We start from the raw sequence: 25,732 nt of genomic DNA on the forward strand, positions 1-25,732 counted from the left end.
TACACCCATGTCTTGTTTATATGATTTCAAGATTCATAGGCCCTTCCTCTGTTTATCCTCCTGTGTGTCCTTGTTGATTTGTTGTTACTTATAAGCCGGTCCAGGCAGCTTAGTTGTGGCTAAGAAGATGGTTTCTGGAATCCAACAGACTTGGGTTCACGGCTGAGCCCCATTACTTACTTGTCTGTGGTTTGGGATGAGTTACTCAGCCTTCCAGACCCTCAGCTGCCCCACCCGTAAAATGAGCATGATCCCCCCGCTTACTCTGCAGAGGTGCTGTGAAAATGAGAGTGATAAAAATCTCAACAACCAAATGTTGTGCCTTTACTACGTCACAGGCAGTGTTCTGAGCCCTGCAGACATCAGCCACGATTTGTTTAATCTTCCCAATACTCCTGTCTACTTGTGGTTTAGAGAATGTCAACCACAGAGTTAGTGAGTGTCGAGCCAGGATTCAAGCCAGGGCGGTTTCATGCCAGAGCCCAAGCTCTTAACCACTGCGTCCGAGTTAAAGGAACTACGTACGCGTGGAGTGCTTAAGCAGTCAGCATAGGTTCGCTATGATTATCGTCATGGTCATGTTCAACATTATTATTAATTTTCTTTCTCCTCTCTCTCCCCCCGCCCTCCTGCCCTGTTTCTCCTCCCTCCTGGCAGACGTGTTTCAGCAAGGTAAGGTCGCTCACTGCCTTCTGCCTGCTTTCCCATTGGCTGTGCTGTTTGGGGAAGAAGGGTATATAGTCTGTGTGCAGAGGGTCACGGGGCTTCTTATTCTCTCTGCACATGTCACGGGGGCTTTAGGCCAGATGAGGACAATGGCCTGAGGTGGCCTGAAGTGCCATCCAGCCTCGGGGTCTTCCCCTGGACCATGTTTGGGGGACGGATGGGGACGGGACAACTGGGGCAGGGACACTGGGGACCCTTTGTGGCTGAACCCGTCAGGGGTCAGGGGCGCTGTAGGACTTGTGACGGGTGAAGAGCAGGTGTCTCTGGAGGCGGCCAGGTGGAGGCCCCATCGCTCAGGGCTCCTGCATCAGGGCCAGCCGGAGCTTGCTCAGGGCTCCCTAGGTGGGTGTTTGCCAAACAACTGTGTCACTGTCCCAGAGGTGTGGGCAAGACCACAGCTGGCCGGTCGCTGCATGCCCTCCAACCCAGGTGCCCCCCACAACCCCTCTGACTGGGCCTGTGCCAGAAACAGGGCCAGGCAAGGGTGGGCAATGTCTTGTCTGTTTGGCCAGCCAAGGTCATGTGCTCTGGGAGCTGGAGACTGAATGCTTGACCCCAAGTGTGCATGTCTGTCTTTGTCCCCACGTAGGACGCAGGGCCCTGGGAGACTCTGGGGCATGGCCTGGTTGAACCTGATAGACCTTCACGCAGGGGGACCAGCCTCAGTCCCGCTTTTATCACAGTCAGAAGCTAGTGGGCAGCGTGGCAGGGAATAACTGTTTGTATTCAAGCTGGGAGATATGTTGGTAGCACAGTCTGCTGCGTCTTTCTTGAATCCAAGTCTGGCTCAGAAGAGGAGCCTGGTTTAAAAATACATCCAGGCTTGCCATAAATAGCTTCCGAACCATCTTAAAGGCTTGCTATTTCCACAACTATTATTTCACCCCCGACAGGCAGCACGTGCTACGGGAACGTCGGCCTGCTCTCCCTGATAGAAGCGCAGTTGTGGGTAACAGTGAGGGGGACTGTTGCGTTGTCTTTTAAGAGTCTGCAGGCAGAGACCCGCTTTTATAAATAATTCATAAATCCCAGCAAGCTACAAGTAATACGTTCCATTTGGCTAGAGACTAACAGATGCGCAAAACTGAGAAGGAGCCGCGCCCGTTCACGTCACGGAAGGGTCGCCGTCAGAACCCCTGGCTGCGGTTGCTTTTTCTTGTTTCCCCTGGACAGATTGGGGGCTCGGTGGGACACTCTGGGAGAGAGGTGGGTTGTTTCCTGCGGACCGGACTGCCAGCACTACCCAGTGCTGAATGGCGCGTCCCCTTCCGAGGCACAGAATGCCTGCGTTTCGACCGTCTTGCGGGAGCGTGGGAGCGTCCCTGGTTGTTGTCATCGGCATGAAAAATGGCCCATCAGGCCGCCTCTGTCAGGTCTGCCTTCTTTTTAAATCCGTCATGCCGTTTGATGGGTGGCATTTGCCTGTCAGTAGCAGTGATATGCAGAGCAGAAGTTATAATCATCTCCAAGGCACTGGCTGGCGAGGCCTAATAGCATCTTCCAGAGACGGAAGCTGCCAGCCACCCGGTGCCCTGCGCGCTGGCAGGTGGCAGCCCCCTTGTACGATGTCACTAGGATTTCAAGCGGAGGGAACGGAGCTGGCGCTTGTGAATTATTTACATGGCACCGGCCTTGGAGGATCCTTTCGTATGGAGAGACTTTCTCTGAAATGATGGCAGAGGACGTGCCAGCCGGAGCCCCCTCCTCTCCCTTTGCTTCTGGCCATTCTCGCTGTGAAATGAATGCTCAGTAAAACGTGACAGTAAAAATGTACCAGTGACAGTCACACCCGGCCAAGACAAAAGGTTCGGTGTCGCACAGACAATCCAGAACACGACTCCACGACATGTTCTGTGATTGCCACTCTGTTCCGGAATTGGGCCGCTCACTCGAATGCTGGGGGCCCTGCATTGGACTGGAAACAAGCAACCAGACAACTACGTGGCTTTAGATGAATAGAAGCCATGGGGTCGTCTCTGCAGCCCGTCCGCACAGGGCACGACTGAGTGGCTCTGGCCTCCTGGCCACGCCGTGAGCGTCCGGGCCCCGCTGGCTTTGGCTTGTCCAAGGATGCCCGGGCAGTCGGGGGAGCGGAGGTGCTGCTCTGCGAGTGCGTGCTTCTGGCAGGGAGTGCGTGCGTGAGAGGAGCCCGTGCGTGTTTGGGCTGCTGTGCACCAGGGCCGGCCGGAGAGGGAAGCAGGCTTGCCGGTCGACAACATCAGACATTCTCAGAGGAAGCCCAAGTTATTGCCTCTGGATTGCATTACCTTTTATTTCTCTGCAGATCAGTCTTGTTATGGCAGGTGACAGTGCAGCAGCGGCTGCCGGGCCTTTCTCTGCTGCGTCCGTGCTGTGTGCTCCTTTGGTTCTTTCATCTGTAAATGCCTCTCGCTGTGCCGGTTAGACCCAGGGCTTGAGGACTGTCAAGGACAGGGGACCCACAGCTGGGCCTGGGGAATGTAGAAGTTCGAGGACCACGTTTTCAAAGAGCCTTTGTCGACCCACATTCCCTGTTGTCCACGGAGCTCATAGCCAGTGGATGGCTCTCAGGAGCCCCAAAGTGCCATAGAATTGCTCTTCGCCATCTCAAATGCAATTGAAAACGCTCTGTGTGAGCACGTGTCCAGAATCTCGAGTAGTAGAGCAATCCTTTCATAATGCAGCCAGGGCCACACACGTGCCTCACTTGAACTTGCTGAAGCACCGTTTGAATGCTCTTCCACGGGCTCAACCTTGATTCTGAAATGGAACATCAACTGAGCAAGCGGCCTGGAAATCAAGCGGTGCCACTCAGCAGGATGTTTGAGAGTGTAAGTGGGCGCGCATAAGGACTGAGCCATTGAGTTAATTCTCTGCTCTTTCCCGTGCGCTGAAGTCCCTTTTAGACTCTGAGCACGAAGAGATACACCCTCTCCCCTCACTCCGTTCCCACCTGCAGCTGGGGTCTTGCTATTGCAGAGATTTTTTTCTTCCAGCCCAAGTCACTTTTGATGCCACGATCTATTTTGCAACCAGTCACTGCCAGGCACCCTCTGGGCCATGAGGATTAGAGAGTGGACAAGACAGCAAATGCCCTGTTCTCGTGGAACTCACAGTCCAGCTCGGGGAACGTTGGTGCCAAGCATGCAAATCAATCCATTCTAGCCTTGGCTGGTTTGGCTCAGTGGATAGAGCATTGGCCTGTGGACCAAAGGGTCCCGGGTTCAATTCCGGTCAAGGGCACGTACCTCGGTTGCAGGCTCCTCCCTGGCCCAGGCCTGGTCGGGGCATGTGCTGGAGGCAACCAATGGATGTTTTTCTCTCACATTGATGTTTCTCCCTGTCTTTCCCTCTCTTTTCCACTCTAACTAAAAATCAATGGAAAAATATCCTCAGGTGAGGAGTAACAACAAAAATAAATGTTCTAGAGGGATACTTGTGATGAAGAAAGGATCACAGGGCGGCGTGCTGGAGGCCAGGAGATCCGTCCACCTTAGATGGGGTGGCCAGAGATTGACAAGAAGGACCAGCTATTGGGGGACATGGGGCCCAGCAGGGGAAGGTGCAAGGGCGCAGCCAGTTAGGCAGAAACACCCCGATGTTCCAGGACCCGAAGGAAGCCCGAGTTGCTGGGGCTTCTGTGTGTGTAGAGAGAGTTGTGTGCAATGAACAAGCAGAGGGGAGCAGGAGTGGCTGTTGGGGGACTGGAGGAAGGAAATGGTGGTGGGTTTGAAATGTAAGAGTGACCTGGTCTATTTACACTAAACAACACCAAGCTGGTGGCTGTCAAATGCACAAGAACAGTGTGTGAGACGTTAAACCAGGACCAGAGCTGAGCTCTGAATGGGCTCAGGCCGGGCCAGGATGGGCCCTGCCCACAGGCCCGAATTGCTCCCTTCCTGGGTCTCTGCCCTCCTGGGCAGTGGGACCCATCGGGCAGCCCATTCCCAGCAGCTCGCTCTGCTCGCTTTGCCTGCAGGGAGCCTTGTGCCCGTGGCTTACACCTCCCCTCCTGGCAAATGACGCTCACCGAGGGCCTCGTTAAAATACTCCTATATGTGTGTTTAGGTTGTAAAAAGCCACTTCTCTCTATTAGGTACACACATGTGTATCATATGTATGGCAGATTAATACAGATGTGTGTTAATAGGCTTAGGAGACTTCCGCTTGGCTCCCAGTAGGGTTGCTGGCGCTGTGGGGAACTTGGCCCAGTGGCTTGGCCCCGTGGCCTGGTTTTCCCATCTGTACAATGAGAGACGGGGACCCCTTGGGCTTTTCCTGCTCATGCTGCAGCTTCTGGATTTGCCTTGATAGTGTACACAAAGCCATGCTACAGGTTTTGACGGGGTGGAAGAGAGGGTTCCCGAGTGGCTGAGAATCCAGTTTGAAAGAATTGCGGTTTCAGATGTGTAACTTACTCACTGGGCCATTTAGAAGTCCCACCTCTTTCCCACATGGATTAATACCAGCACCCACAATGGAGGGCCCTGCTTTTTCTCACTTGAACAGAAAAATCAGTCATAGTTTGGTTCCTGGCAGTCCAGCCAAGCCTGTTAATTGCTGGGGTGGGCGGTGGTGACAGGGACCTGTTTGACTTGAGCTCTTCAGTGTATTTCAAATGTATCGGCTGAACTGCCGGGGCTGGATCTGAGGTTTTCCCAGCCACTTCCGAAAACCCATCTGTTATAAAGATCTGACCCTTTAGCCATGAATTATGGTCCCTCTGGTAGTGTCGTAGACGATGAAATATTGTTTTCTTCATGAGTGTGGGATTTGCGGGAATAAATTAAAGCTAGTGTTACCATTTCCAGGTAAAAAAAACAAATCCAAGTTGTCATCTGATGGTAACTAGCAAACGAGAAAAACGCATTCACATTTGTATGGTGGCAAGTGGTGGGTTCCCTGGACTCATTTCCTGTATGCTAACATTTCCTGGGTATGTACACCATCCCCCTTTTGTCCAGATTCAGCAGACTATTCAGAGTCATGTAGGAAACACATCCGTCTTTCCAGCACAAACCGAACAACATCGCCATTTAATTTTACTCAGATTCACTTTGTGTGCGTGCGAGATGTATGAGGGAAAAGATAACCACATTTAAATAACCGCGTTCTCTGTGATGCTTATCACATTCCCTGTGGGCTGTGCAGGGCCACCCGTTCCGTGCCAGGTGACCTTGGGGTGGGTATCTCCTTGTAGCACGTTCACTGTGGACCCACTCCGATCACAGGATGTGGGTTTGGGGTTTCAGAGCCCCTCCTCCCAGTAACTTGAGTTTCAAAATTGCCAGATCAGTAAAGTGGGAAACTTTCAGATTCCTTTGCTGAGGTGGTTGCTAATAGGAAGAGCAGTCTGTCTTTTAAAAAATTTTATTTTATTGGAATGATGATGATGATGGTAATAATAATAATGATAATACCAACATTTTTATGCCTCCTGTATTCCAGGCATTGAGACAAGCACTTTATGCATCTTTTTTCATTGTATCTGCCCCCACATTTTAATGAAGTAGGTATTACAACCAATAATCCCATTTTACAGAGGAGAAAACTGAGGCACAGAGTGGAATCGATACAATGATGGTTATAGAAGTAGTGAGTGGTAGAGCCAGGATTTTTTATTTTTTTAAAATTATTTTTACTTGAGAGACTTTATTCTATAGAACAGTTCTAGATTTTCTGGAAAAATGGTGAAGACAGTCCAGAGAATTCCCATAGAGCCCACACCTCGTTTTCTCTGTGATTAATCTTACATCAGTATGGTACATTTATTAAAGCAATGACCCGGCGTTGATTCATTATTATGAACTAAAGTCCATAGCTTACTTAGATTCCTTTAGTTTTTACCTAATGGCCCCTTTCTGTTCTGGGATCCCATCCAGGGTTCCGGGATATCGCAGCACACTTAGTTGTCATGTCTCCTTCGGCTCCTCTTGGCTGTGACGGTTTCTAAGACTTCCCTTATTTTTGAAGACCTTGACGGTATGAGAAGTGTAGGTGTTTTGAGGATTATATTATAGGATGCCCCTCTCTTGGAATTTGCCCGAGGTTTTCCTCATGATTAGACTGAGGTTATGGGTTTCGGGAAAGATCATCCTACTTGCATCACACATCCAAGGCCCCTACTATGCACATGACCTATGATAATTGGTGTTGACCTTCACCGGTTGGCTGAAACAGTGTTTGTCAAGCTTTCCCACTGCAAAGTCCCATATCTTCTTGCACTTTTCCAAGGAAATCTATGCAAAGCCCACCCTGAAGGAGTGGGGAGTCATGCTTCATCCAGCTCATCGAGGGAGCAGTGTGTGCATAAATTATCCGGTGTGGGAGATTTGGCTCGTAGTCCTCATTTATTACTTTCTGCAATCATTTATTTAGGTCAATATGGACTCATGGACATTTACTTTATACGTTGGGTTATAATGCGGTACAGTTGTACTGATTTCCTTGCTTTGGCCACTAGGAGCTCTTGCTCAGCTTTGTTCCAGCTTTGGCCATTGGGAGCTCTTTTTGCTGGTACCTTGTGGCCCGTCAATTCTTTTTTAAGCACTTCTGCAGTACTTCCTGATGCGACAAGATGCGCCAGGGTCATCTTGGATAGTTCCCACCTGCATCCTAGATGCCTGCGTTTCTCCAGGAGTCCTGGCTACTTTGATTGGAGAATGATACTAGAAACCAAGATCTAGGTGCCAGATGTGGTTGTTGTTACTGGAGTGTCATTTCTGTTAAGCCCTCTCAGCTGACCGAGCAAAGAAATATACCTGTGTATACTAACCTGTGTGTAAGTGCATATTCACAACTATTTCTAGATGTAACCAGGTGTATCTATAGTTAGTTAGGCGTGAGCTCTTATTGATGTCTCTAACTCTTATCCATTACCACATGGATCCTTCCAGTGTCTCCCCCCCCCTGCTTATCTGTGCATCCCCACTCCCAAGCTGAGATACCTGAGCCTGAATTTGGAGTGTGACTGCAGGTACTGCAGGTTTCCCACCTGACTCCTGAAGAAAGGCTTTCATCTACCCCTGCGTGACAGTCACAGATCCTCGACCCTTCTGAGTCCCAACCGGACTGCCCAGGTGCAGAGGGTACCCAGTTTATTGGGTACCTATCTTAGTCAGTTTCGTCTGCTATAACAAAATATCATACAGTGTGGGGGCTCAAGCAGCAAACATTTATTTCTCTATGGTTCTAGAGGCCGGAAGTCTTAGATCAAGGTGCTGGCAGCGTTGGTGTCTGCTGAGAGCCGCCTCCTGGTGCATAAATGGCTGTCTCTCGCTGTGTCCTCACATGGCGGAACGGAGAAGGAGCTTTCTGGGGTCCGTTTGTAGGGGCACTAATCCCACTCATGAGGGCTCTACTCTCCTGCTCTGACCATCTCAGAGGTTCCACTTCCTAAGGTCATCACCTTGGGAGTCAGGATTTCACATATGAACTTGGAGGGGACACATTCAGTCCATCACAGTGCCCCTCTGTTTACTCACCAGGCCCAGGCTCGCTCTTGTGACTTCTTGGCCGGTTCTAGCTCCACAAGCTTCTAAGTGGGTTTGCATGAGCTGAGTGCATAGTGCCTTGTTGGTGAGCCACGACATTTGCACTTCCTGGGCAGGCCAGGGACACAACTGATCAGTTTATAATCTTCCACGGTTGAGTGCTTAAAGCCCCCTACACCATCCTCCAATTGATTACTGCTCATTGGGGTCCAAGACAGACTCATTCTTTAAGTCGCTGAGTCTGTCCCGGGGACCGATTATGAGGCTGCGAGTGTTTCCTCCTTGCTTGGCAGGAGGGTGCATGGGAGGCTGAGCATGTTTATCCATTTCGGTTGGCACCACCAGCCCATTTCCCCCGCTTCCTCTCTCTCATATCCTTTCCCAGATGCCTGGGCTGGTGCACTGTCCCCTCCAGGCAGAGAGGATGGTCTCACAGGGAGGCCTGCCTGTGATGGAGACACTCATCAGCCAGCCGATGGGGGTGCCTGTGGAGACAGGCCGGGCCCATTTGCCAATGCCCTCTGGTATCTCTGGTGCACCTGGTCCCCTCCAGGCCAGCAATCAGGGAGTGGGGGACTCTCGAACCCCATGTTGTCAGGGAGCTCCACTCCTGTTGTTTTTGGAGCCTGGTTTGCTGGAAGTCACAGAACATTACAAACAATTGGAGTTGATTCATTCGAATGTTTGGTTGGTAGATGAAGCAATCTTTTGGGAAGCATTTTGCGAGTTGATAGAAATTTGTTCTTTGGACTTGACAGTTGGTTTGATGGCATGTTCCCAGGCTGTTGGCTAGATGTGGGCACTCGTTGAAAAGCAGTTTCTTCTAGGGCAGTGGTCGGCAAACTCATTAGTCAACAGAGCCAAATATCAACAGTACAACGATTGAAATTTCTTTTGAGAGCCAAATTTTTTAAACTTAAACTATATAGGTAGGTACATTGTTATTAACTTAATTAGGGTACTCCTAAGGCTTAGGAAGAGCCACACTCAAGGGGCCAAAGAGCCGCATGTGGCTTGCGAGCCGCAGTTTGCCGACCACGGTTCTAGGGGATACTAGGCCAGACCACCTCAAGCCCTGTCCCCCCCGCACATAGTTTCTGGAACCCCTTCCCCCAACTCATCCCATTCATTACCATAAGGCTCTACCAGATTAATCCCTGTTCTCCCTGATGCTCATCCCCACCTCTTTGCCTTTGCATGGTGTTGATTGCTCTTTGTGGAATATTATCTCCTCTTTTCAGCACCCCTCGTCCTGCTCTGTACCCGAGTCAGAGAAGTACCTGGGCTCTGCCATCATGGTGGCTGGCCCAGGGGCGGGTGCTGCAGGCCCTCAGCCTGACGCTGATGCCTCCCGTGTGTGTGAGAAGCAGACTCTTGCTTCCACACAGTTCTCCGGTATCTTGTTACTATGACATGCACACCACTGGGACAACATCTTACCTGGAAATCATCGAGAGAGAGTCCCCTAGCTCCCCTCCTGGATATGTCTGCCCTTGCTTACTCTTCAGCACTCAGTCTAATTCTGCTCTGCGAGGTCATCCCAACTCACTCCCACCGTCAGGTGGGGAACTCTGCCTTCCACTTCGCAGTTGCCCATCCCCTTCTCATGCCTCCGTTAGGACTTCTCTCAGGTTGTTACAATGACCTGTTTAATCCTCGGTCTCACCACACCACGCTGAGCTCCCAGAGAGAAAGAATCTTGTCTTTTATTTTGAATCTTTAGCACCAAATGCAGTGCATAGGAGGTTCAACAACTGAAAGTGGACATGAAATAAGGCTCAGAGGAATGAACATTTTGTGCATGGCTGGTGTATGTATGTGTGTGTGTGTGCATGCACACGTCCATGCACACGTGCACACATACACATGTATGAGGACTGCACATGTGTCTTTTATGTTCGACAGTCTAAGTTCTGTAACAAAGTGGAGTGTAATAGATGCTCATGTTATTGCCCGTCTCGTTTCCCATCCTTGAGTCCTGAAATCTTTTTCCATTCTGTGCCTTCACCACCATTTGTTGTTGTTGTTGTTTTGAGGGGACAGTATTTGGGCCTAGAATGAGTCAGCAAACATTCAGCTGCTCGGGTTTGTGCAAGTCATGGGCAGGAGCAGGAGCGTGGGAGATTTAGCAGACACTGTCCTTACCTTTCAGTGGGCGCTGTCCTCTCCCAGTGCAAGAGGGACTCACAGAGGACTGGGGTCCCTGGGGAAGGGATCGTGCCCCGAGAGAGGGGGATTTGAAGGAGGCAGAGTGTCTGAGTGGGCAGGACAAGGGCAGGCCCGGTGGTGGGCACAGTGTGGGAAGGACAGTCTGAACGGAGGTGGAGACAAATGCAAACATAGTGCTGTGCTTATGGGCTGTTGAGGGCGCCTGAAACCTCACAGGCTGGGTGTTGGGATTCAATGGGCCTGGTTATGGAGCCTTCACAACCTGTTGATGGTCAGACACCTCTTGGGACCCCCAACATCCCCAGTATGATTGAAAAGATTTTATCTACCACATGAATGGTATTGGTTATTGAGTTTTCCCATTTTTTTTATTACTCATTTTATTACTTCTTTTGCTACTCAAGGGTGACCAATTGGCCAGTCAGCATTCCTGATCAGCACAGTGAATGTTATGCTCTGAGTTGATGAAATTCCAGTCCATAAAGAATCCAGCTTGATGTTTCAGATAGCCTGAGCAGTGGTTGTGAGGTTATTTTAAAATCTAGCAGCAAAGTTCAGTCTTGGTGTAGGAAGGTCAGGAAAGCCATTACAGCTTTTTGAGCCAAGAAAGAGCATGCGCTGTGCACACAACAGAACCGAGCTGTAGGCTGGCAGCAGAGAACATGGACGGCCTCTGCTTGCTTAGCATGTGCCAGGCGCGTGCATGAACTCACTTTCCCCCCCGAATAATCCTATGAGGTTCATCTATAGGATCTATCTCCCCATTTATCCCCATTTTTCAGACGCTGAAATTGGTCAGAAAGCTTAAGTCGTTTTGCTTTACAGGAGGCCTCCCCGCTAGTGAAAGGCCCAGTCTGAGTTCACACCCAGGCAGTTGGACTTAGTCTGAATTCTTTTTTAAAAAAATATATTTTATTGATTTTTTACAGAGAGGAAGGGAGAGAGATAGAGAGTTAGAAACATCGATGAGAGAGAAACATCAATCAGTTGCCTCCTGCACACCCCCTGCTGGGGATGTGCCCGCAACCAAGGTACATGCCCTTGACCAGAGTCGAACCTGGGACCCTTCAGTCCGCAGGCCGACACCCTATCCACTGAGCCAAACTGGTTAGGGCTTAGTCTGAATTCTTAATGACCACATCACACAAGTCATCTTGGAGGGACCAGGAGACTGAGGTGGGCTCACCAATGAGTAAGATAGACAGTGCTGTGATCAGGCAAGAAATCCCAGCCCAACCCCAGAGAAATGGAAGCATATGTTCAACCAGAAAACTTGGGTACAAGTCTTTCTAGCAACAGCCCAGTGAGTTGCCTATCCACAGGGGAAAGGCTCAATGACTGTAGTATTCACAGGGAACGGAATGCTACTCAGAAATAATGAGAAGCAAAATATTGATGCACACAGGAACATTATGCTACTGAGGACACCCGGTGTGAGTTCATTTCTATGAAATTCTCAAAACTAATCTGTGGACAGAACTCAGCATGTCGGTCGCTTCTGGGGAAATGGGAGTGGAGGTTGACTTGGAAGAGGCAAGAGGAACTTCTGGCTGATAGTAATTCTGTCTTGACAGGGGTTTTGGCCTATACAAGTGTATGCATTTGTCAACACCGAGAGAATATGCCCTTAAGATTTGTGCATTTCACTTATGTACATTTTACCTTAAAAGGAAAAAAGACCTATAGACTAATAATGAATTCTGGTTAATGATGTGCACCCTGAAGCATTGAGGGGCGAGCACACTGATGTCTACAATATATTTTGAAATGTATCTCAACAACAAACATGGATTGATGGATGGCTAGAGGGGTGGATAAACGGATACATAGGTAAAAAAGCAGGGAAAAGAAGAGATCCCAGCTGGGGACCTTTCTATAGACAGAGAGCATGTGACCAGGGAACCGTGCAGGCACAGGCCAGGCAGAGGCCGGATGGTGCCAGAGAGGCAGGGCCTACGCTTGGGCTGCAGGACTCCAGGTGAGGGGGCTCCAGGGGCTCCAGGTGAGAGGTGGGTGGAGGTAAGGCTCTGGACCCGCTGCTCATTTCCCGGGGCCACTGTTACACTACCACCACCTCGGTGGCTCAAAACAACAGATGTTTATTCCCTCCCAGTTTTGGAGGCTAGAAGTCTGAACTCAAGGTGTGGGCAGGGCCTCCTTCTCTCTGAAGACTCTGGGGGAGGATCCTTCCTTGCCTCTTCCAGTTTCTGGAAGCTTCCAGCAAGCCTTGGCCGCCCTGGGCTGGTGGCCCCATTGTTCCAGTCTCCTTCATCATCACCTGGCCCTTTCCTCTCCGTGTCCCCTCCTCGTCTCGGGAGGACACCAGTCATGCATGGATTTAGGGCCCACCTATTCCAGGATGACCTCGTCTTAACTTGGTGACATCAGCAAACACCCAGTTTCCCAATAAGGTCACATGATGAGGTTTGGGTGGACATGAGTTTAGGGGGACACTCTTCCACCGTGACAGGTGACCAACCAATCTGAGGGTCCCAAAATGAGGAGAGGGCCTTGTGGGTGGAGGACTGGGGCAGGAGAGAGAGTAAAGGGCTGAGAGATGGAGGAAGTCCTGAGAGTAGAGAAGGAAAGCAGTTTAAAGTTGGTAAGAGCAAGGTATGGGGTTTGGGAGAGAAGAAAACAAGGCAGGTAGGTTTCCCAGAAAAGGCTTCTCTATCCATGTATCTCCGGAATATCTGAAAGAATTAAAATGTAAATCTCAGAAATTAAATCCACGGGCCGAGTGTACACAGAGGAGGCTTTTGCCGAAGAAACAACGTGGTTCGTTTTCCCCTACTAAACAGCCACGGTGGGAAGGCGCGTCGGCAAGCACCGGTTTTATTCGAGACGGATTAAGGTTGGTGATGAGGGAATCTCGGAAGGCTTGCAGGTGCGGTTCTCATAAGCCCACCAAGTTCAGCTCCTTATCTGAGGCTTATCCAAACCCGAGGCAGCCTTTTAGGGGGTGTGGAGGCTGGGGACCTCCAGCTGCTGAAAGCTAATATCCTGCATCAGGAAACCACCTGCGTAGGGACGGGGGAGGGGGGCGGGCGGGGGAGGCCTCTACATGAATGCGCTCTCAGAACACAGGCCTGCTGTGGTTTGGGGCTTCCTGGGCTTGGACCACCCACTCTCTCTGGTGGGCGGATCAGAGATTCAGCCCTTGGAGCCCCGAGAAAGGTCATGCATCCGTTACTGCTTTCAGTCCTCACATCAGCTCCAAGATCTGGCCCCAGATCAGCAGGCCCTGGTCTTGCTCCCTCTGGTGCGTCCCCCTCACCTCCCTCACTCACCTCCTCAGGCCTTCATTTGGACTCTTGGACCCTTCATCTGAGCTTCCTCGGGCCGCAGGGCTCTAGAAGGTTCCACCAGTCGCAGGCTCCTCATTGTTGGGCAGTCACCTTCTCAGAGCCGCCGCCCTGGCCACCCTTGCTAAAGCTTTGCACCCCCCAGACACTGTCCCCCGTTCCTCATGTCATTTCTTCATAGCACTTGTACACAAGGGGAAATGGCTTCAGTTCATGACCAGCTGGAACCTCAGACTGTGACCTTGTTTGGAAATAGAGATGAAATTGTCCCGGATTTAGGGTGAGCCCTAAAATCAGTGACCAGTTGCCTTTATAAGAAGAAGACCAAGCGAGACCCAGAGAGAAGGCCACCTGGACACAGAGGCAGCGGTTGGAGTGATGCTGCTACAAGCCAAGGAATGCCGGAAGCCACCAGAACCTGGAAGAGGCAAAGGAGGATTCTTTTCTAGAAGCTTTAGAAGGAATTGAGCCTTCGTTATTATAACCGTCTGGCCCCAGAACTGTGAAAGAATACATTTAAAAAATTTTAAGCCACTAAATTTGTGGTCATTGGTTGGAGCAGCCCTGAGAAACCAACACACTACTTATTACTGTCTAAAATTACTTTCTTCATTTTTTTTTTTTTTTTTTTGCTAACCTGTTCGTGGCCCGTCTCTCCAGCCAGAATATAAACCCATTGGATGCAAGGGCCTCGCTCTGTTTCTAATCCCTACCTCCAGTGTCTAGAGCAGCGCCAGGCACAGCACACGTGCTCAATAAATACTTGTCCAGTGAATGGAACCTGTGAGATAAGAATTGTTGTCTTGATCTCACGGTTGATGAAGCTGACACCCAGGGAGGTTTCTTAACTTAAAGTGGCTCGTTTGGAAGAGTCAGGATTCAGACTCAGGCCTTCTGGTCCTCAAGTTCAGGTTTATTCGACCACATCACAGCAGCTCGGTTGCTATTTTGAAGGATTATTTTTAGTATCCTTACAATTTACTTTGAATTGCATTGCATCCTCGCTTCCCCCAGTAGAGTGTTACACCTTACAAATGGGCTGGAAGCCTTCCCAGGAGGACTGGCGAGTAGCCTGCCCTGAGGAAGGAAGTCCACGCAGGCAGGGAGACACGCAGCCTGCTGGCCCAGCAGCACCGCCAAGACTGGAGTCTCCCGGGGCCTGTCCATGGAGAAGGGAACCGGACGCTGTCCACATCTCCATGGGATGCTGTCCACACCTCGACAGGAAGGATGTGCATCTGCAAACAGCCTGGGGGAGGACTTAGCACTCAGATGGATTGTGACTCTGAGGGTCACTGCTCTTCTCTTCTCCCCCCAAAGGGGAAAACACCTGATTTTGATTTCCCCCCTGGTTACTCGAGCACATCTGGCGCACTCATTAGATTTTATGGGGCATCTGCAGTGGGGCTTTGGGGTGGGTCGTCTTGCAGATTTGATTCCTGATGAACCCTTTACTCTCTCCTCTGCTTCTCAAGCTAAATGAGTTTAAATCAGTTATTCCTTTTGGCTCCCTGGAACTTTTTGTACCTAGTCTACCCTAGAGACTAATAGAAGAGCTTCTTTCTCTCTCTCTCTCTCGCTTTCTCTCTCTCAGCATTTTAACTTTTTTTGGGTTTTTGGTTTTTTTTGTAAATAATGTACATACTGACAATTGTTTATGAAAGAAGTATGTTTTGATGTGCAAGCGTGACTGCTCTAGCTCCTGTGGCCCACAGTGCTGTGTGGCTTCCGATTTAGTTCCCAAAGCAGATGTACAAAGACATCTCTTACACTTGTTACTGAAGGGAGCTACCTTTGAAGTACTTTCGTATAAAATTTGTCTTTTGCCTAGTCCCAACTTATTTTGGGGGTAAATAAATAAAGTTTCTTTTGTTCTTAAGGGAAAGATAGGATCAGCATAGATTTTCTAATATTTTCTCCTGGTGCATGTCTTGGTTATTTAGGATGAATCTGGCTTTTGGAAACAAGCTAAAGGTTAAAGTTCATTTTACTAATTAAGGTGAGCAAGTCAGCAGGCATGGTGCTGCTAATGTGGGTCAGAAGTGGGATATGGCGTTAGGGTAGCAGAATGGCTTTCCTGTGTTCTCCCCACTACACTACAAGCTTCTTGCGGGCGGGCCCCATCTTAGTCATCTTTTTCTCTCCAGGGCCTGCTACGCAGTAAGCATTGGATGGATATGTGAATGAATGGATGCGTGGATGCTTGGTTGACTAAGAGCCTTACAGTGAAGGCAACTCTGACAAAGAACTTGCCATAGAATTTAGAGAAATGATCATGTATGTGACCACCCTGAAGGTACCTATCAATGTTCTGTTCTGTAAGGAGGCCGCTGGCTGTGTGTGGTCATGGCTTACGTGCTTGAGTTGACCAACAGTATAGTAAATCTTTGTCTTTTCTTACATTTCCTATATCCACTAATGTGTGGTTGTTCTAAAATCTAGAAGTATAGCCACAAAGTAGAAAATTCATAGCTTAGTAGACTGCCAGTCAGAGGCATGGGGGCTTTTATGGGCACCTCACCTAACCACGGTGTGATATCAGAAAGATCAGCGTGGATGCTTGAATTTTCTCATCAGTAAAATATAGGGGTTAGTCATCTTTTTGAAAACTCATCCTGCACAGGCTGTTATTCTATCAAATGGTGACTTCCAATCACTTCTGCTTTAATACTCCCAACAGTTTTACCCGTCTTTCCCTCCGTCACCCAGACTTCAAGCCTCTCCTCAGTCACTACACCCCCAGGGACATGTTAGCTGAGGGCGGTATGTGTATTTGACCTCATTCCGGATGAGTCTCAGTCATCCTGAGACCGCCATGACTTGGGGAACAGTTCAGGACTGTGTAATTGCTGTGAACTTGCTTCTTGTTTGAAATAGATGTGGGTTTCCGAAAAGTCAAGCAGAATTTGGAGGGAGATTTTGCAGCCTTCCTTGAAAGGTTTCTAAACCACGTGTGCTGATCATGACACCCTTTTGTGTGTCTGGTGGGGATTTCCTGTGGGGACAGGCTCAGCGGGCAGCCCACCTCTCCTTCAGAAACTTTGATGCCTGTCTCTTTGTCTTCATTACCCCTATTAGCGTGGACTTTAAAGATGGTATGGTAGACAGAAGAATGGCTCACTAAAGACGTGTTTGCATCCTCATTCCTGAAACTTGCAAATATGTTATGTTTCGTGGGGAAAAGGCCTTCGAAGCTGAGGGTAATTTAAGGATCTTGATATGGGAGAGAGAGGGAGGGAGGGAGAAAGGGAGGGAGAGAGAGAGAGAGAGGGAGAGAATGAGTTAGTTAGTTGAAGGTGCTATGCTGCTGGCCTTGAAGATTGAGGTAAGGATTACAAACCAAGGAATGTAGATGTCTCTAGAGGCTGGAAGAGACAAGGAAAACGGTTCCCTCCTAGAAAACCTGGAAGGAGTACAACCTTGCTGACACCTCAGTATTAGAACTTCTGACTCTAAAATTGTAAGATACTAAATCTGTGTTGTTTTAAACTACCAAGTATATGGTAATTTGTTATAGCAGCAATAAGAAGCTAATACAGATAGGGAGGGCTAGATCAACATACTGAAGGAAAGAGGGTAACTGGGGCAAGAGTATTATCATTTTTCATGTAATTATTATTTATGGAACATCTAATATATGCCAGACACTGTGATGCACAAAGTGGGCATGCTGGATAAAAATAAAATCAGACATAGGCCTGTTCCTTGAGGAGTTTAAAGTTCTATAAGGAAGATAAGGCGAGTATGAGAATGATACCACAAGGCTGAAATGGATCTGCCTACAGATGATGGGGGGGCCAGCCAAGCAGCTACTTAGGGCACCCATCCATCTATAAGATGAGGTGAAACAACATCAAACATGGCTTAGAAAAGACTGCACAGACTCTTCTTGCAAAGAGTACGGGATGTGTATGGACAAAAATTAGTAAGGAGTTTGGGTTAGGAAGTAGAATCGCAAGGAACTCCCTTCCTTAGTGAAGCGAGGTTTCGCTGAATAGGTTTGCAAGTTTGGGTCTGAGCTGAATTGTTGGGAACTAGGCAGGGGATCTGAGTGCCCCGGTGATGATCCCTCTGACCCTTCCCTGACATAGCACTCCGTCTCCCCGTACAGGAATGCCAAGCGACTATTTAAAGGCTGTCAGTGTGAAAGGCATAGAATTAGCAGGCTGCCTGGCATGCCACAAATCTTGATCTGACTGAGAGAGTATAACAAAAAAAGACAGAATTAAATCAATAGGGCAATTTAAAGTAGAGAAAAAGTTCTTCCTGAGGACATGAAAGAAGGCTCCATGGGAAGGTGTTTTCTAAACTTGACCATCAAGGAAAAGAAACGATTATTTTGGTACAGGGGTTGACAAACCATGGCCTGCCTATTTTTGTAAATAAAGTTATTTTGGAGCACAGCCACACCCATTCATTTAAATATTGTTTATGGCGCCCTCTGCACCACAGTGGCGGGCTTGAATGGTTTCTACAAAGACTGTACAGTCTACAAACTGAAAACATGTATGATCTGGCCCTTTATAGGATGAGTTTGCTAACCCCTGCTTTCCTGTGTCTCCATAGCAGCTATTTGGTCAGAAGCCATAATGAATTAGAAGTTTCAGAAATGATTGTTAATCTGTTTAGGGAATTAAGATGAAGATGTTGATAGAGTGATGAAATGAGCCTACCACTGCTCCTACATGCTAAAGTATCTTCCTGGTTCAGTCATGTAGCAAACAATTATTGATGCCCTGGTATGTGTGAGTCAGGAGGCTAACAGTGGAATCATAAAAAGAAATGCTCAGTGGTTTTGTTTCTCTTCTGGTTATTGAGCATCTATGGCTATAGGGTAATTCTCTATCAGCCGGAACACTTAATTATTCAGAAGCCCAGTCCTTGATCCAGCTAGTTAGATATTGACAGGAGCTATAGTGGAAATGTTAATTAACCTTTCAGACTCCCTCTTGATCTCTCCAGGGTAAACCAGAGCACATAGAGTGTCTTCTGGGCTCACCTGCAGAGAGAGGGTAGGTTAAAGGTGACCCAGAAAGGTGAGCTGAATCCAGAACGAGTCATTGGAAGTGTCTTTGTTGTCTTGGTTTTCTGTTGGGAAAGAATTCATGGGGTTATTTTTAGGTATTCTATTCTTATTTATCAGTCAACTTTGGCAACATTGTTTTACCCAGCAGACCCACTCTGTAAATAGTAAAACACATTCATGGGGATATTTACAAACCACTTTCTGCATATCCAGCAGGTCCAGAGACAGCGAATTATTAGAAACTCACTGGCTATCGTAAAGCTCCTCATTTAAGGTTTTATAATGGGCTTCCTTTTGATGGTTTGTTGACTGTGGTAAATGGGGCAGGTGGGGGCATGGCCACCGGGAAGCAGGTCCAAGTGTGAGACCCTCCCCGGGTTTAGCTGAGAGACTGTCTGCACCTCTCTGACTGTCTTCTCGGGTAGCAGAGCACAGAATTTCCCCAACAAAAGCCGGATTCGTGTCTCTTAGGAGACCGGTCCTTCTCTGCTGGCGACATCAGGAAATACAAAACAGATGTGATTGATGGTGAGGGATTGTTGACATTTCCGTGAACTTGGGACATGAAGAAACCCTTTATCTTTCATCTCCAGCCTGTAGTGTATTCCCTTCATCTCCCCAAAGTGTTTTTGGTTTTATTTTCCTTTCAATGGTAAAGAATATGTTAATAGATTTTTAGAAGAATCAACTCAGAAAACCCCAAAGTCTTCAAAATCCTTTCTGTTTCCTTCCCCTCCCCAAGCTTTAATAGCCCCTGGAGTGGGCGTGGAGGTGGCAGGAGTCTTTTATACTTTCGAAACCTGCTGTTTGCACAAGTGGCTGTTATGACTGCAGCAACATAATTGCTCTTAAAATGCCTCGATAAAAAAAAAAACAACACATCTATTTTTATTTCTTAATCTTGAGGCTCCTTGGCTCCCATTTTTCCAGGCCACTTTAGTAACTTCCAAAAACTGGCCTGATGAATATGGTTTCCCAGCTTGATCAAAGAACAGCTGTTTGTGGTGGAGTGGGCTCTGTGTGTGTGTGTGTGTGTGTGTGTGTGTGTGTGTGTGTAGGGGAGCTGGGGAGCGATGAGGGGGTGGTGTTGTAAAAAGGGTGTAAGGATTTGGTTCCTAGATGGCAGCTGTTTCTGCCTTCGTTCGACCCTTTAAAAGCAAGCGTGAAGGTAGAAACCCACTTTGCAAGCTGCCCCTGGGACTGCCTTTGTGGCTCGGTTAAGAATGAGAGGGAAGCATCTCATTCCTATTACAGGCCTGTTCCCGGTGCCTGTAACTGCTGGCTCGGCTGGCCAGTTTGGATCTTCAGCACCGCGAGGGACCAGCCACCCTCTCGTGGACTTTTCGCTGCGTTTCTGAGCTCTGCTTCTGAGAGGACGTGCTCAGGTGGAGGTGGGATGGACAAGAGCTTGTCAGCTTTGCAAGGGGACTGCCTTGGGGCAAAGGCGCACCAGGCGGCCTCTATCGAGTCCCGGGTTGTACAGTTTGACGCTGTGGATTCAGTCTCCAAACACAACCAGCTCTGCGTTTGCCTTGGATGATTCGCTCACCCTCGCTAGACCTTGGCGTTGATCTTATTTGCGATGACCCTGGAAGCTTGGCTCTCAGGGGACAGTCACCCAGGTGAGTTTTACAAGGTTATTCGTGGTGCTGAGGGCAGGCCTGCCCCTAACATCTGGGGGCTCTGGGCAGGTGTACAAGCAGAGGCCCCGCCCCTTCACAGCCAAGAGGCCTCAAGACACCCAACCTACAGACCCTAACTTCACCTCAAACCCGCTGGTGGGAGTCAGGAGGTATTGTTTGCATTAAGGTACATATTCCTGCCCTGGCTGGTGTGGCTCAGTGCACTGTCCCAAGCACCAAGCACCAAGAGGTCGTTGGTTTGATTGACACCATAGGGCACATGTCCGGGTTGCAGGCTCCATCCCTAGTAGGGGGCGCGCAGGAGGCAGCCGGTCAATATTTCTCTCTTCCTCTCCCTTCCTTTCTCTCTAAAATCAGTACAAACATATATTTTTTAAAAAGATAGATATTCCTGGCCCATTGGTCCAAGCAATGGGGTTGCCCATTCAAAGCAAGAAATTTTATATCCGTGCAGACAAAAGCCCCAAATATTTAAGGAGAAATGAAATTACTCCGTAAGTGATGGTGAGGAACAAAAGAAAGAATTCCTTTTGGACTCCGCAGTATATGCCAGGCAGCACCTAACCTCCCATTCACTGCAGACTGACTACCTTGGATTTCTTCACACCACCCTGATCACTGAACGAGCAGTCCTTTATTGTTTCTTTTAAACACCTTAGCTCTCTTTAACGGGTTTCCAGCTCTCTGGAGACTCGAAGAGACCGTCTAGTAAAACCTTGTAATTTTCCCCTGTCGACGTATAAGTGGCCCCTCTTCTCGCCTGGCGAAAAAGGGTGGTTCAACGCAGGCGGCTGTAGGACGCTGTACGGTGTAGTAGGGTGTCAGCTTTGCATCATGCGGCTGCTGAAAAGTTGATTGCCTTGTGCCAAAAAAGTCACTGTGATTTCATTTTTGAAAGTTGAATGGAAAACTCAGAATAGACTCTCCCGATAATTATGCCTCTTATTCGGCAACATAGGGTGAAAATTTATACGGCCTATCAATGCGAAAGAACAGAGCCGAGGCTCCGGGCTTTTATGGTGATTACATCTACCTGTATGGGGGCTTTATGTGCTTACAATTGGAATCATTTATAGATGCACACTCAACAGAGTTTGAGCATAACTAGTACTGTGGGTTTTTTTGCTGACTAAATGATAGGCAAAGCAATTTTCCACAAATGTCTCCCAGTAGGCTGTCAGCATAGAAGCCTTGTAATATTGCTTTTTAACCTCAGCACTGGCAGCTATCCAGAAATTATTGCATTGATACCAAACTGTCCTGCACCAGGCAGTTGCCCTTTTCTCCATGGGCACCCCGTGAACTCTCAAGTAGATGCCAGCCCCGCCCACTTCTTACCTCCCCGCCCCCCCCGCCCTCCTCAACCCCCCAAACAATCTTGTCTTCATTTCAGGAAGATCTTTTACCTGTTCTTGTTCAGCTGCAGGTAGCCAGGCAAACTGGAAGTTTAAAAATGCAGCCACACAATTCTCTGGATTGTGTTATTATGCCTTTAATGCATTCAATTAACATTCGGAGCTTTGTCACCAAATAAATGACGCACATGTCGGTGGCACAGGGGGAAGGAGAGGCTTTGTGGTGGTGGTTGTTTTTCCGTTAGGCAAAGCCAGGCCCAGCTTGCTTTCTTCTTTCCTCCTCCTCTCCCCTTCCTTCCTTCCTTCCTTTGACTCTCAGAAACTCTTGCCAACGGCTCTGGGGAGTTGGTAGGTGGGAATCCTGCGTTTTGGAGAAGGGTTTGTTGGGATTTTTTGGGAAGGACTGAAGGAAGCACACGTCCTGCGTACAGTTCCCTCACCCAGCGGTTGGGTCCTGGCAGCACTCGCTGGTTCTCTGCAGGGACCTGGGCTCCTGGGCCTGCGGCCGTTATGGGAGCTCTGGAGAAATGCACCCCTCCTGTCTGCACAGCACTGGTTCGGGTGGACCTGAGTTCCTGGGAGCCCACTGCTCTTGAACTTCAGCAGGAGGGGTGCACTGCTCATCTCTCCTGCCCGGGTGGAGAGAGGAGCAGACTGGTGATGACTTAGTGCCAGAATTTTGAGTTTAAACACCCATCGAGCTTTGAGGGCACCGGCTCTGTGTAAGGGCGCATGCCGACCACTTCACAGGGAAGACGCTTAGTCACCCTGTTGAGTGAAGGATTCTTCTCCCACTCGGGAGTGGGCTGTGGTGCTCATGGGCTGTGTCCTCCCTGGGCCTGACCCACCAGTGGTCCCCCAGCTGCATTCCAGTTGCTGTGCCGTGGTGCCCTCCCCGCCCTGGTTCCCTCTCTGCCCCACCCCGGGCTCTCAGCAGGCTGGACATGCCTCCCTGGGGGGCATTTTGTCTTCTCATAGAGAACTGTGTCCATCTTTACCTTCATCAGGAAAAGAGACCCTAAAAAACCCTCTGGCCTAATGCATTTGCCTTGACCTTTTCAAATGATGAGTGCTATAAATGGAGAAGTAGATAACTATTACACATCCTGTGGCTCATAGAAAAGTCTGTCTTTGGCTCGGAGGAAAGCACTCTACTGGATAAAATTGGAAATGTAAATTGTAATAGGAAATCAAACTCCAAGCATTGAATAAGATTGTGGAAGTCAATGGTTTTCAACTTAACTTTTCTTATTTCTATTGCTTAAGAGATGTTTCGTTCTTTAAGTATCAATGAATGAATGAATGAATGAATGAGTGCGTTTCAGAACCCATTTAAGTAGTAATTCTGCTGTGATCTACACTTAAAGAGAATTAAACTTTTAAGATAGTTCATTTATGTAGTTGAAAATGTAAACATTGCCCCAAAGGGTAAAACAGGCTTAGAGGCTAGCTGGACGGGATGGGGGAAGGAGTGGAAGAAGGAGAGAAGGCTGATGCTCTCCAAGACCAGTAGGAAGACAAACATAGAGATGAAAGCACTAAAGAGCATGCTGGGGCGGAGGGGATGTGATTCCTCTGGTGAGGAAACAAGGCGTGTTAGTCAAGGAAGCCCCTTGGAGGAAGTGTTTCTTGAGCTACAATTTGGAGGAACAGAAGCATCCTGTGCCAGGTGCCTCCTGATGAGAACCACCCCCTGAAATCGTTGCCCTTTGTTAGGGAAAGACTAGCTTATTCAGTGAAGAGGCAGAGCCACGTCTGTCTGTAGGCGGACTCACTAACTGACCCAGCGAGCTTTACAATACCCAAGTGCTGCCAGGCTGGTGTGGCTCAGTGGTTGAGTGATGACCCATTAATCAGGAGGTTGAGGTTCCAGTCCCCGTCCCCCTCTCGTAGCCTGAGAAGGTTCTGGGCTGCTTTGCTGCAGTCCCTCCAGGGATGTGTGCTCAGAGAAGGTACACAAATTTAAAGTCCATCTAAATAGAACACAATTAAAAGCTAAGAACTACGACAGAAAAGTCAACCGCTGTGTTCTTATACCAGATAACACGCCTTGCCTTATGGATGAGCTCCTTTATTGGATTATCCAAGCCACTAACTCCTAGATTATTATGCTAATTAGACCATATTAATATTAAAAGGAAGATAGCAGTTTTCAGACCCAGGGAATTAGAACCACTCCTTGCATAAGGCTGAAGTCTTGGGGGCAGGAGAGGGGGCTCCCTAAACACCTAATCCATCGTATGACACTTACTCATTGTATGAAGAAGAACCAGGGACATTGGGGATGTCACAGTTGTCCAGAGATACTGGCCCAACAGGCACTAAAACCCAGTGCTCTGGCCTCATGACCCCAAATTTTTGAATGAAAAAAAATATGTATCCAGATCCAAAATATTCACAGATTATTTGCATTCAGGAAGAGTTAAGTTTTTTTTTTTTAGACTACTTGGTGCCTTTATTCATGAATGCAAGTATCGCAGTCATTGTCTTTTATACCTCGTTGCCTTTAAAGCCCTAACTTTCATTTAAATAGCAGTTATCTGAACACGCCTATGAAAAATGTCAAGTTACTTTCTCACTGAGTTCTTTAAAATATATATATATTAATTTTAGAGAGAGGGAGGAAGGGAGGAGAGAGAGAGAGAAACATCACTCGGTTGCCTGCCGCAGGAACCTGCAATCTGGGCAGGTGCCCTGCCTGGGAATCTAACCAGTGACCTTTTGGTGCATGGGACGGCACTCAACCACTGAGCAACACGGGCCAGGGCCTCATTGGGTTCTAACATTAGGGTTTCCAGGCACATTACTGGTTCTTGAGAAGAGGACTGAGATGTGAACAGGTCCTCTTCCAGCTTTGTGGGTAACAACTTGAAGGGACATTATTAGCTTGAGGCCCACGACGGGAGAAGCACTCTAAGTTTGCGTAGAACTCACAGGAACTTGAGACACAGCCTGCAGTTAAAAACATGTTTTTCAGTGTGTGTGTGTGTGTGTGTGTGTGTGTGTGTGTGTAGGAGTCATATTCCTTATAAATACAGAACTTTCATTTGTGAGAGAAATAAATCTCATTTCTTTTATGTCCTGTTCACCTGAAATGCAAATAGGAGTTTGCTTGCGATTAATTAGGCAGATGATAGATGGAACTTAAAATGAACACTCAGCATTTTCCCTCGTCTGTATACAGAGCACAGAGATAATTGGGTGGGAAACAATATGGCATTTAAATGTGGATTTTTCTTTTTGAAAGAGCCCTTCTCCTTTGACTTATACAGGGAGAGAGAGATTGGCCTTTCAGACTCGTGTGATGTCTCAGCTGCATGTGTAAACCCATCAGTGGGGGAACGTGCCCTCATTTATAAGGTGCACCCGCTCACCTGGCTGTTGGCACGACCTTGCTCAGTGGCGCATCAGCGATCGGGAGCTGCCACCACCTCTGCATGAGGCAGCCTGGTGTTCTTTCTCTTGTCACTTGGTTCCTGGGGGGTGGGGGGGCTGCGGGGGAGTCGCATTTCATCACCAGGATAATAGAAACCTCTTTGGAAAGTGGCCAGGTGGTCCAGAACTGTTTTAACTGCACTTGAACCCTCAGAAGTAGCTCTTTCCCAGGGACTGTCGCTGGGACCACCTCCAGTTAGCCCAGGAGGCTTCATTCCTCTGGTGCCACTTCTGGGCCCTGTGGTCCTGTGCTGATCCGTGGCCAAACCGCAGAGTACCTGCTGCTCGCTGGCCCTGTGTTCTGAGGCTCTGAGAAGAGATTCCCCGTGGTCCTTCCTCCCACAATGCTCCCTTCCCCCCCCCAAAAAGAATATGATAAAATGGGTTAAAACTTCAGCTTACCTGGAGGTACACAGACTCCATGCCTAGATGTCAGCTAGAGAGATTCAGTCCTGTGCAGGGCAGGATGGTAGTTACCATAGCGACGATAACAATGCGCCTAGCCCTGTTGTCCTGTGAGTGTTCAGCAGACTCTGAGATGAGAATGTGTGTGCAAATGATTCATAGAAAGTTGCTTCCTGAAGAAACTGGTAGGGAGCAG

General features: G+C 48.6%; 1 protein-coding gene across 2 annotated transcripts in view; it reads left to right on the forward strand.

Annotated features, from left to right (window-relative positions):
* The window catches only part of GFRA1 (GDNF family receptor alpha 1), a 185,935-nt gene that overhangs the window by 57,482 nt on the left and 102,721 nt on the right, over positions 1–25,732 (forward strand). The window contains exon 4 of one of the 2 annotated variants that reach the window (XM_070432201.1): positions 658–672. The exons of the other annotated variant lie outside the window; for it this stretch is intronic. Within the exon in view, the coding sequence (XP_070288302.1) occupies positions 658–672 (15 nt within the window). The remainder of the gene's footprint in view (positions 1–657; positions 673–25,732) is intronic. 2 annotated transcript variants of the gene reach the window in all.

This window comes from Myotis yumanensis, unplaced genomic scaffold (genome assembly GCF_028538775.1).
Source record: "Myotis yumanensis isolate MYYU_CA2020_CCGP unplaced genomic scaffold, mMyoYum1.0.hap1 SCAF_13, whole genome shotgun sequence".
NCBI lineage: Eukaryota > Metazoa > Chordata > Mammalia > Chiroptera > Vespertilionidae > Myotis > Myotis yumanensis.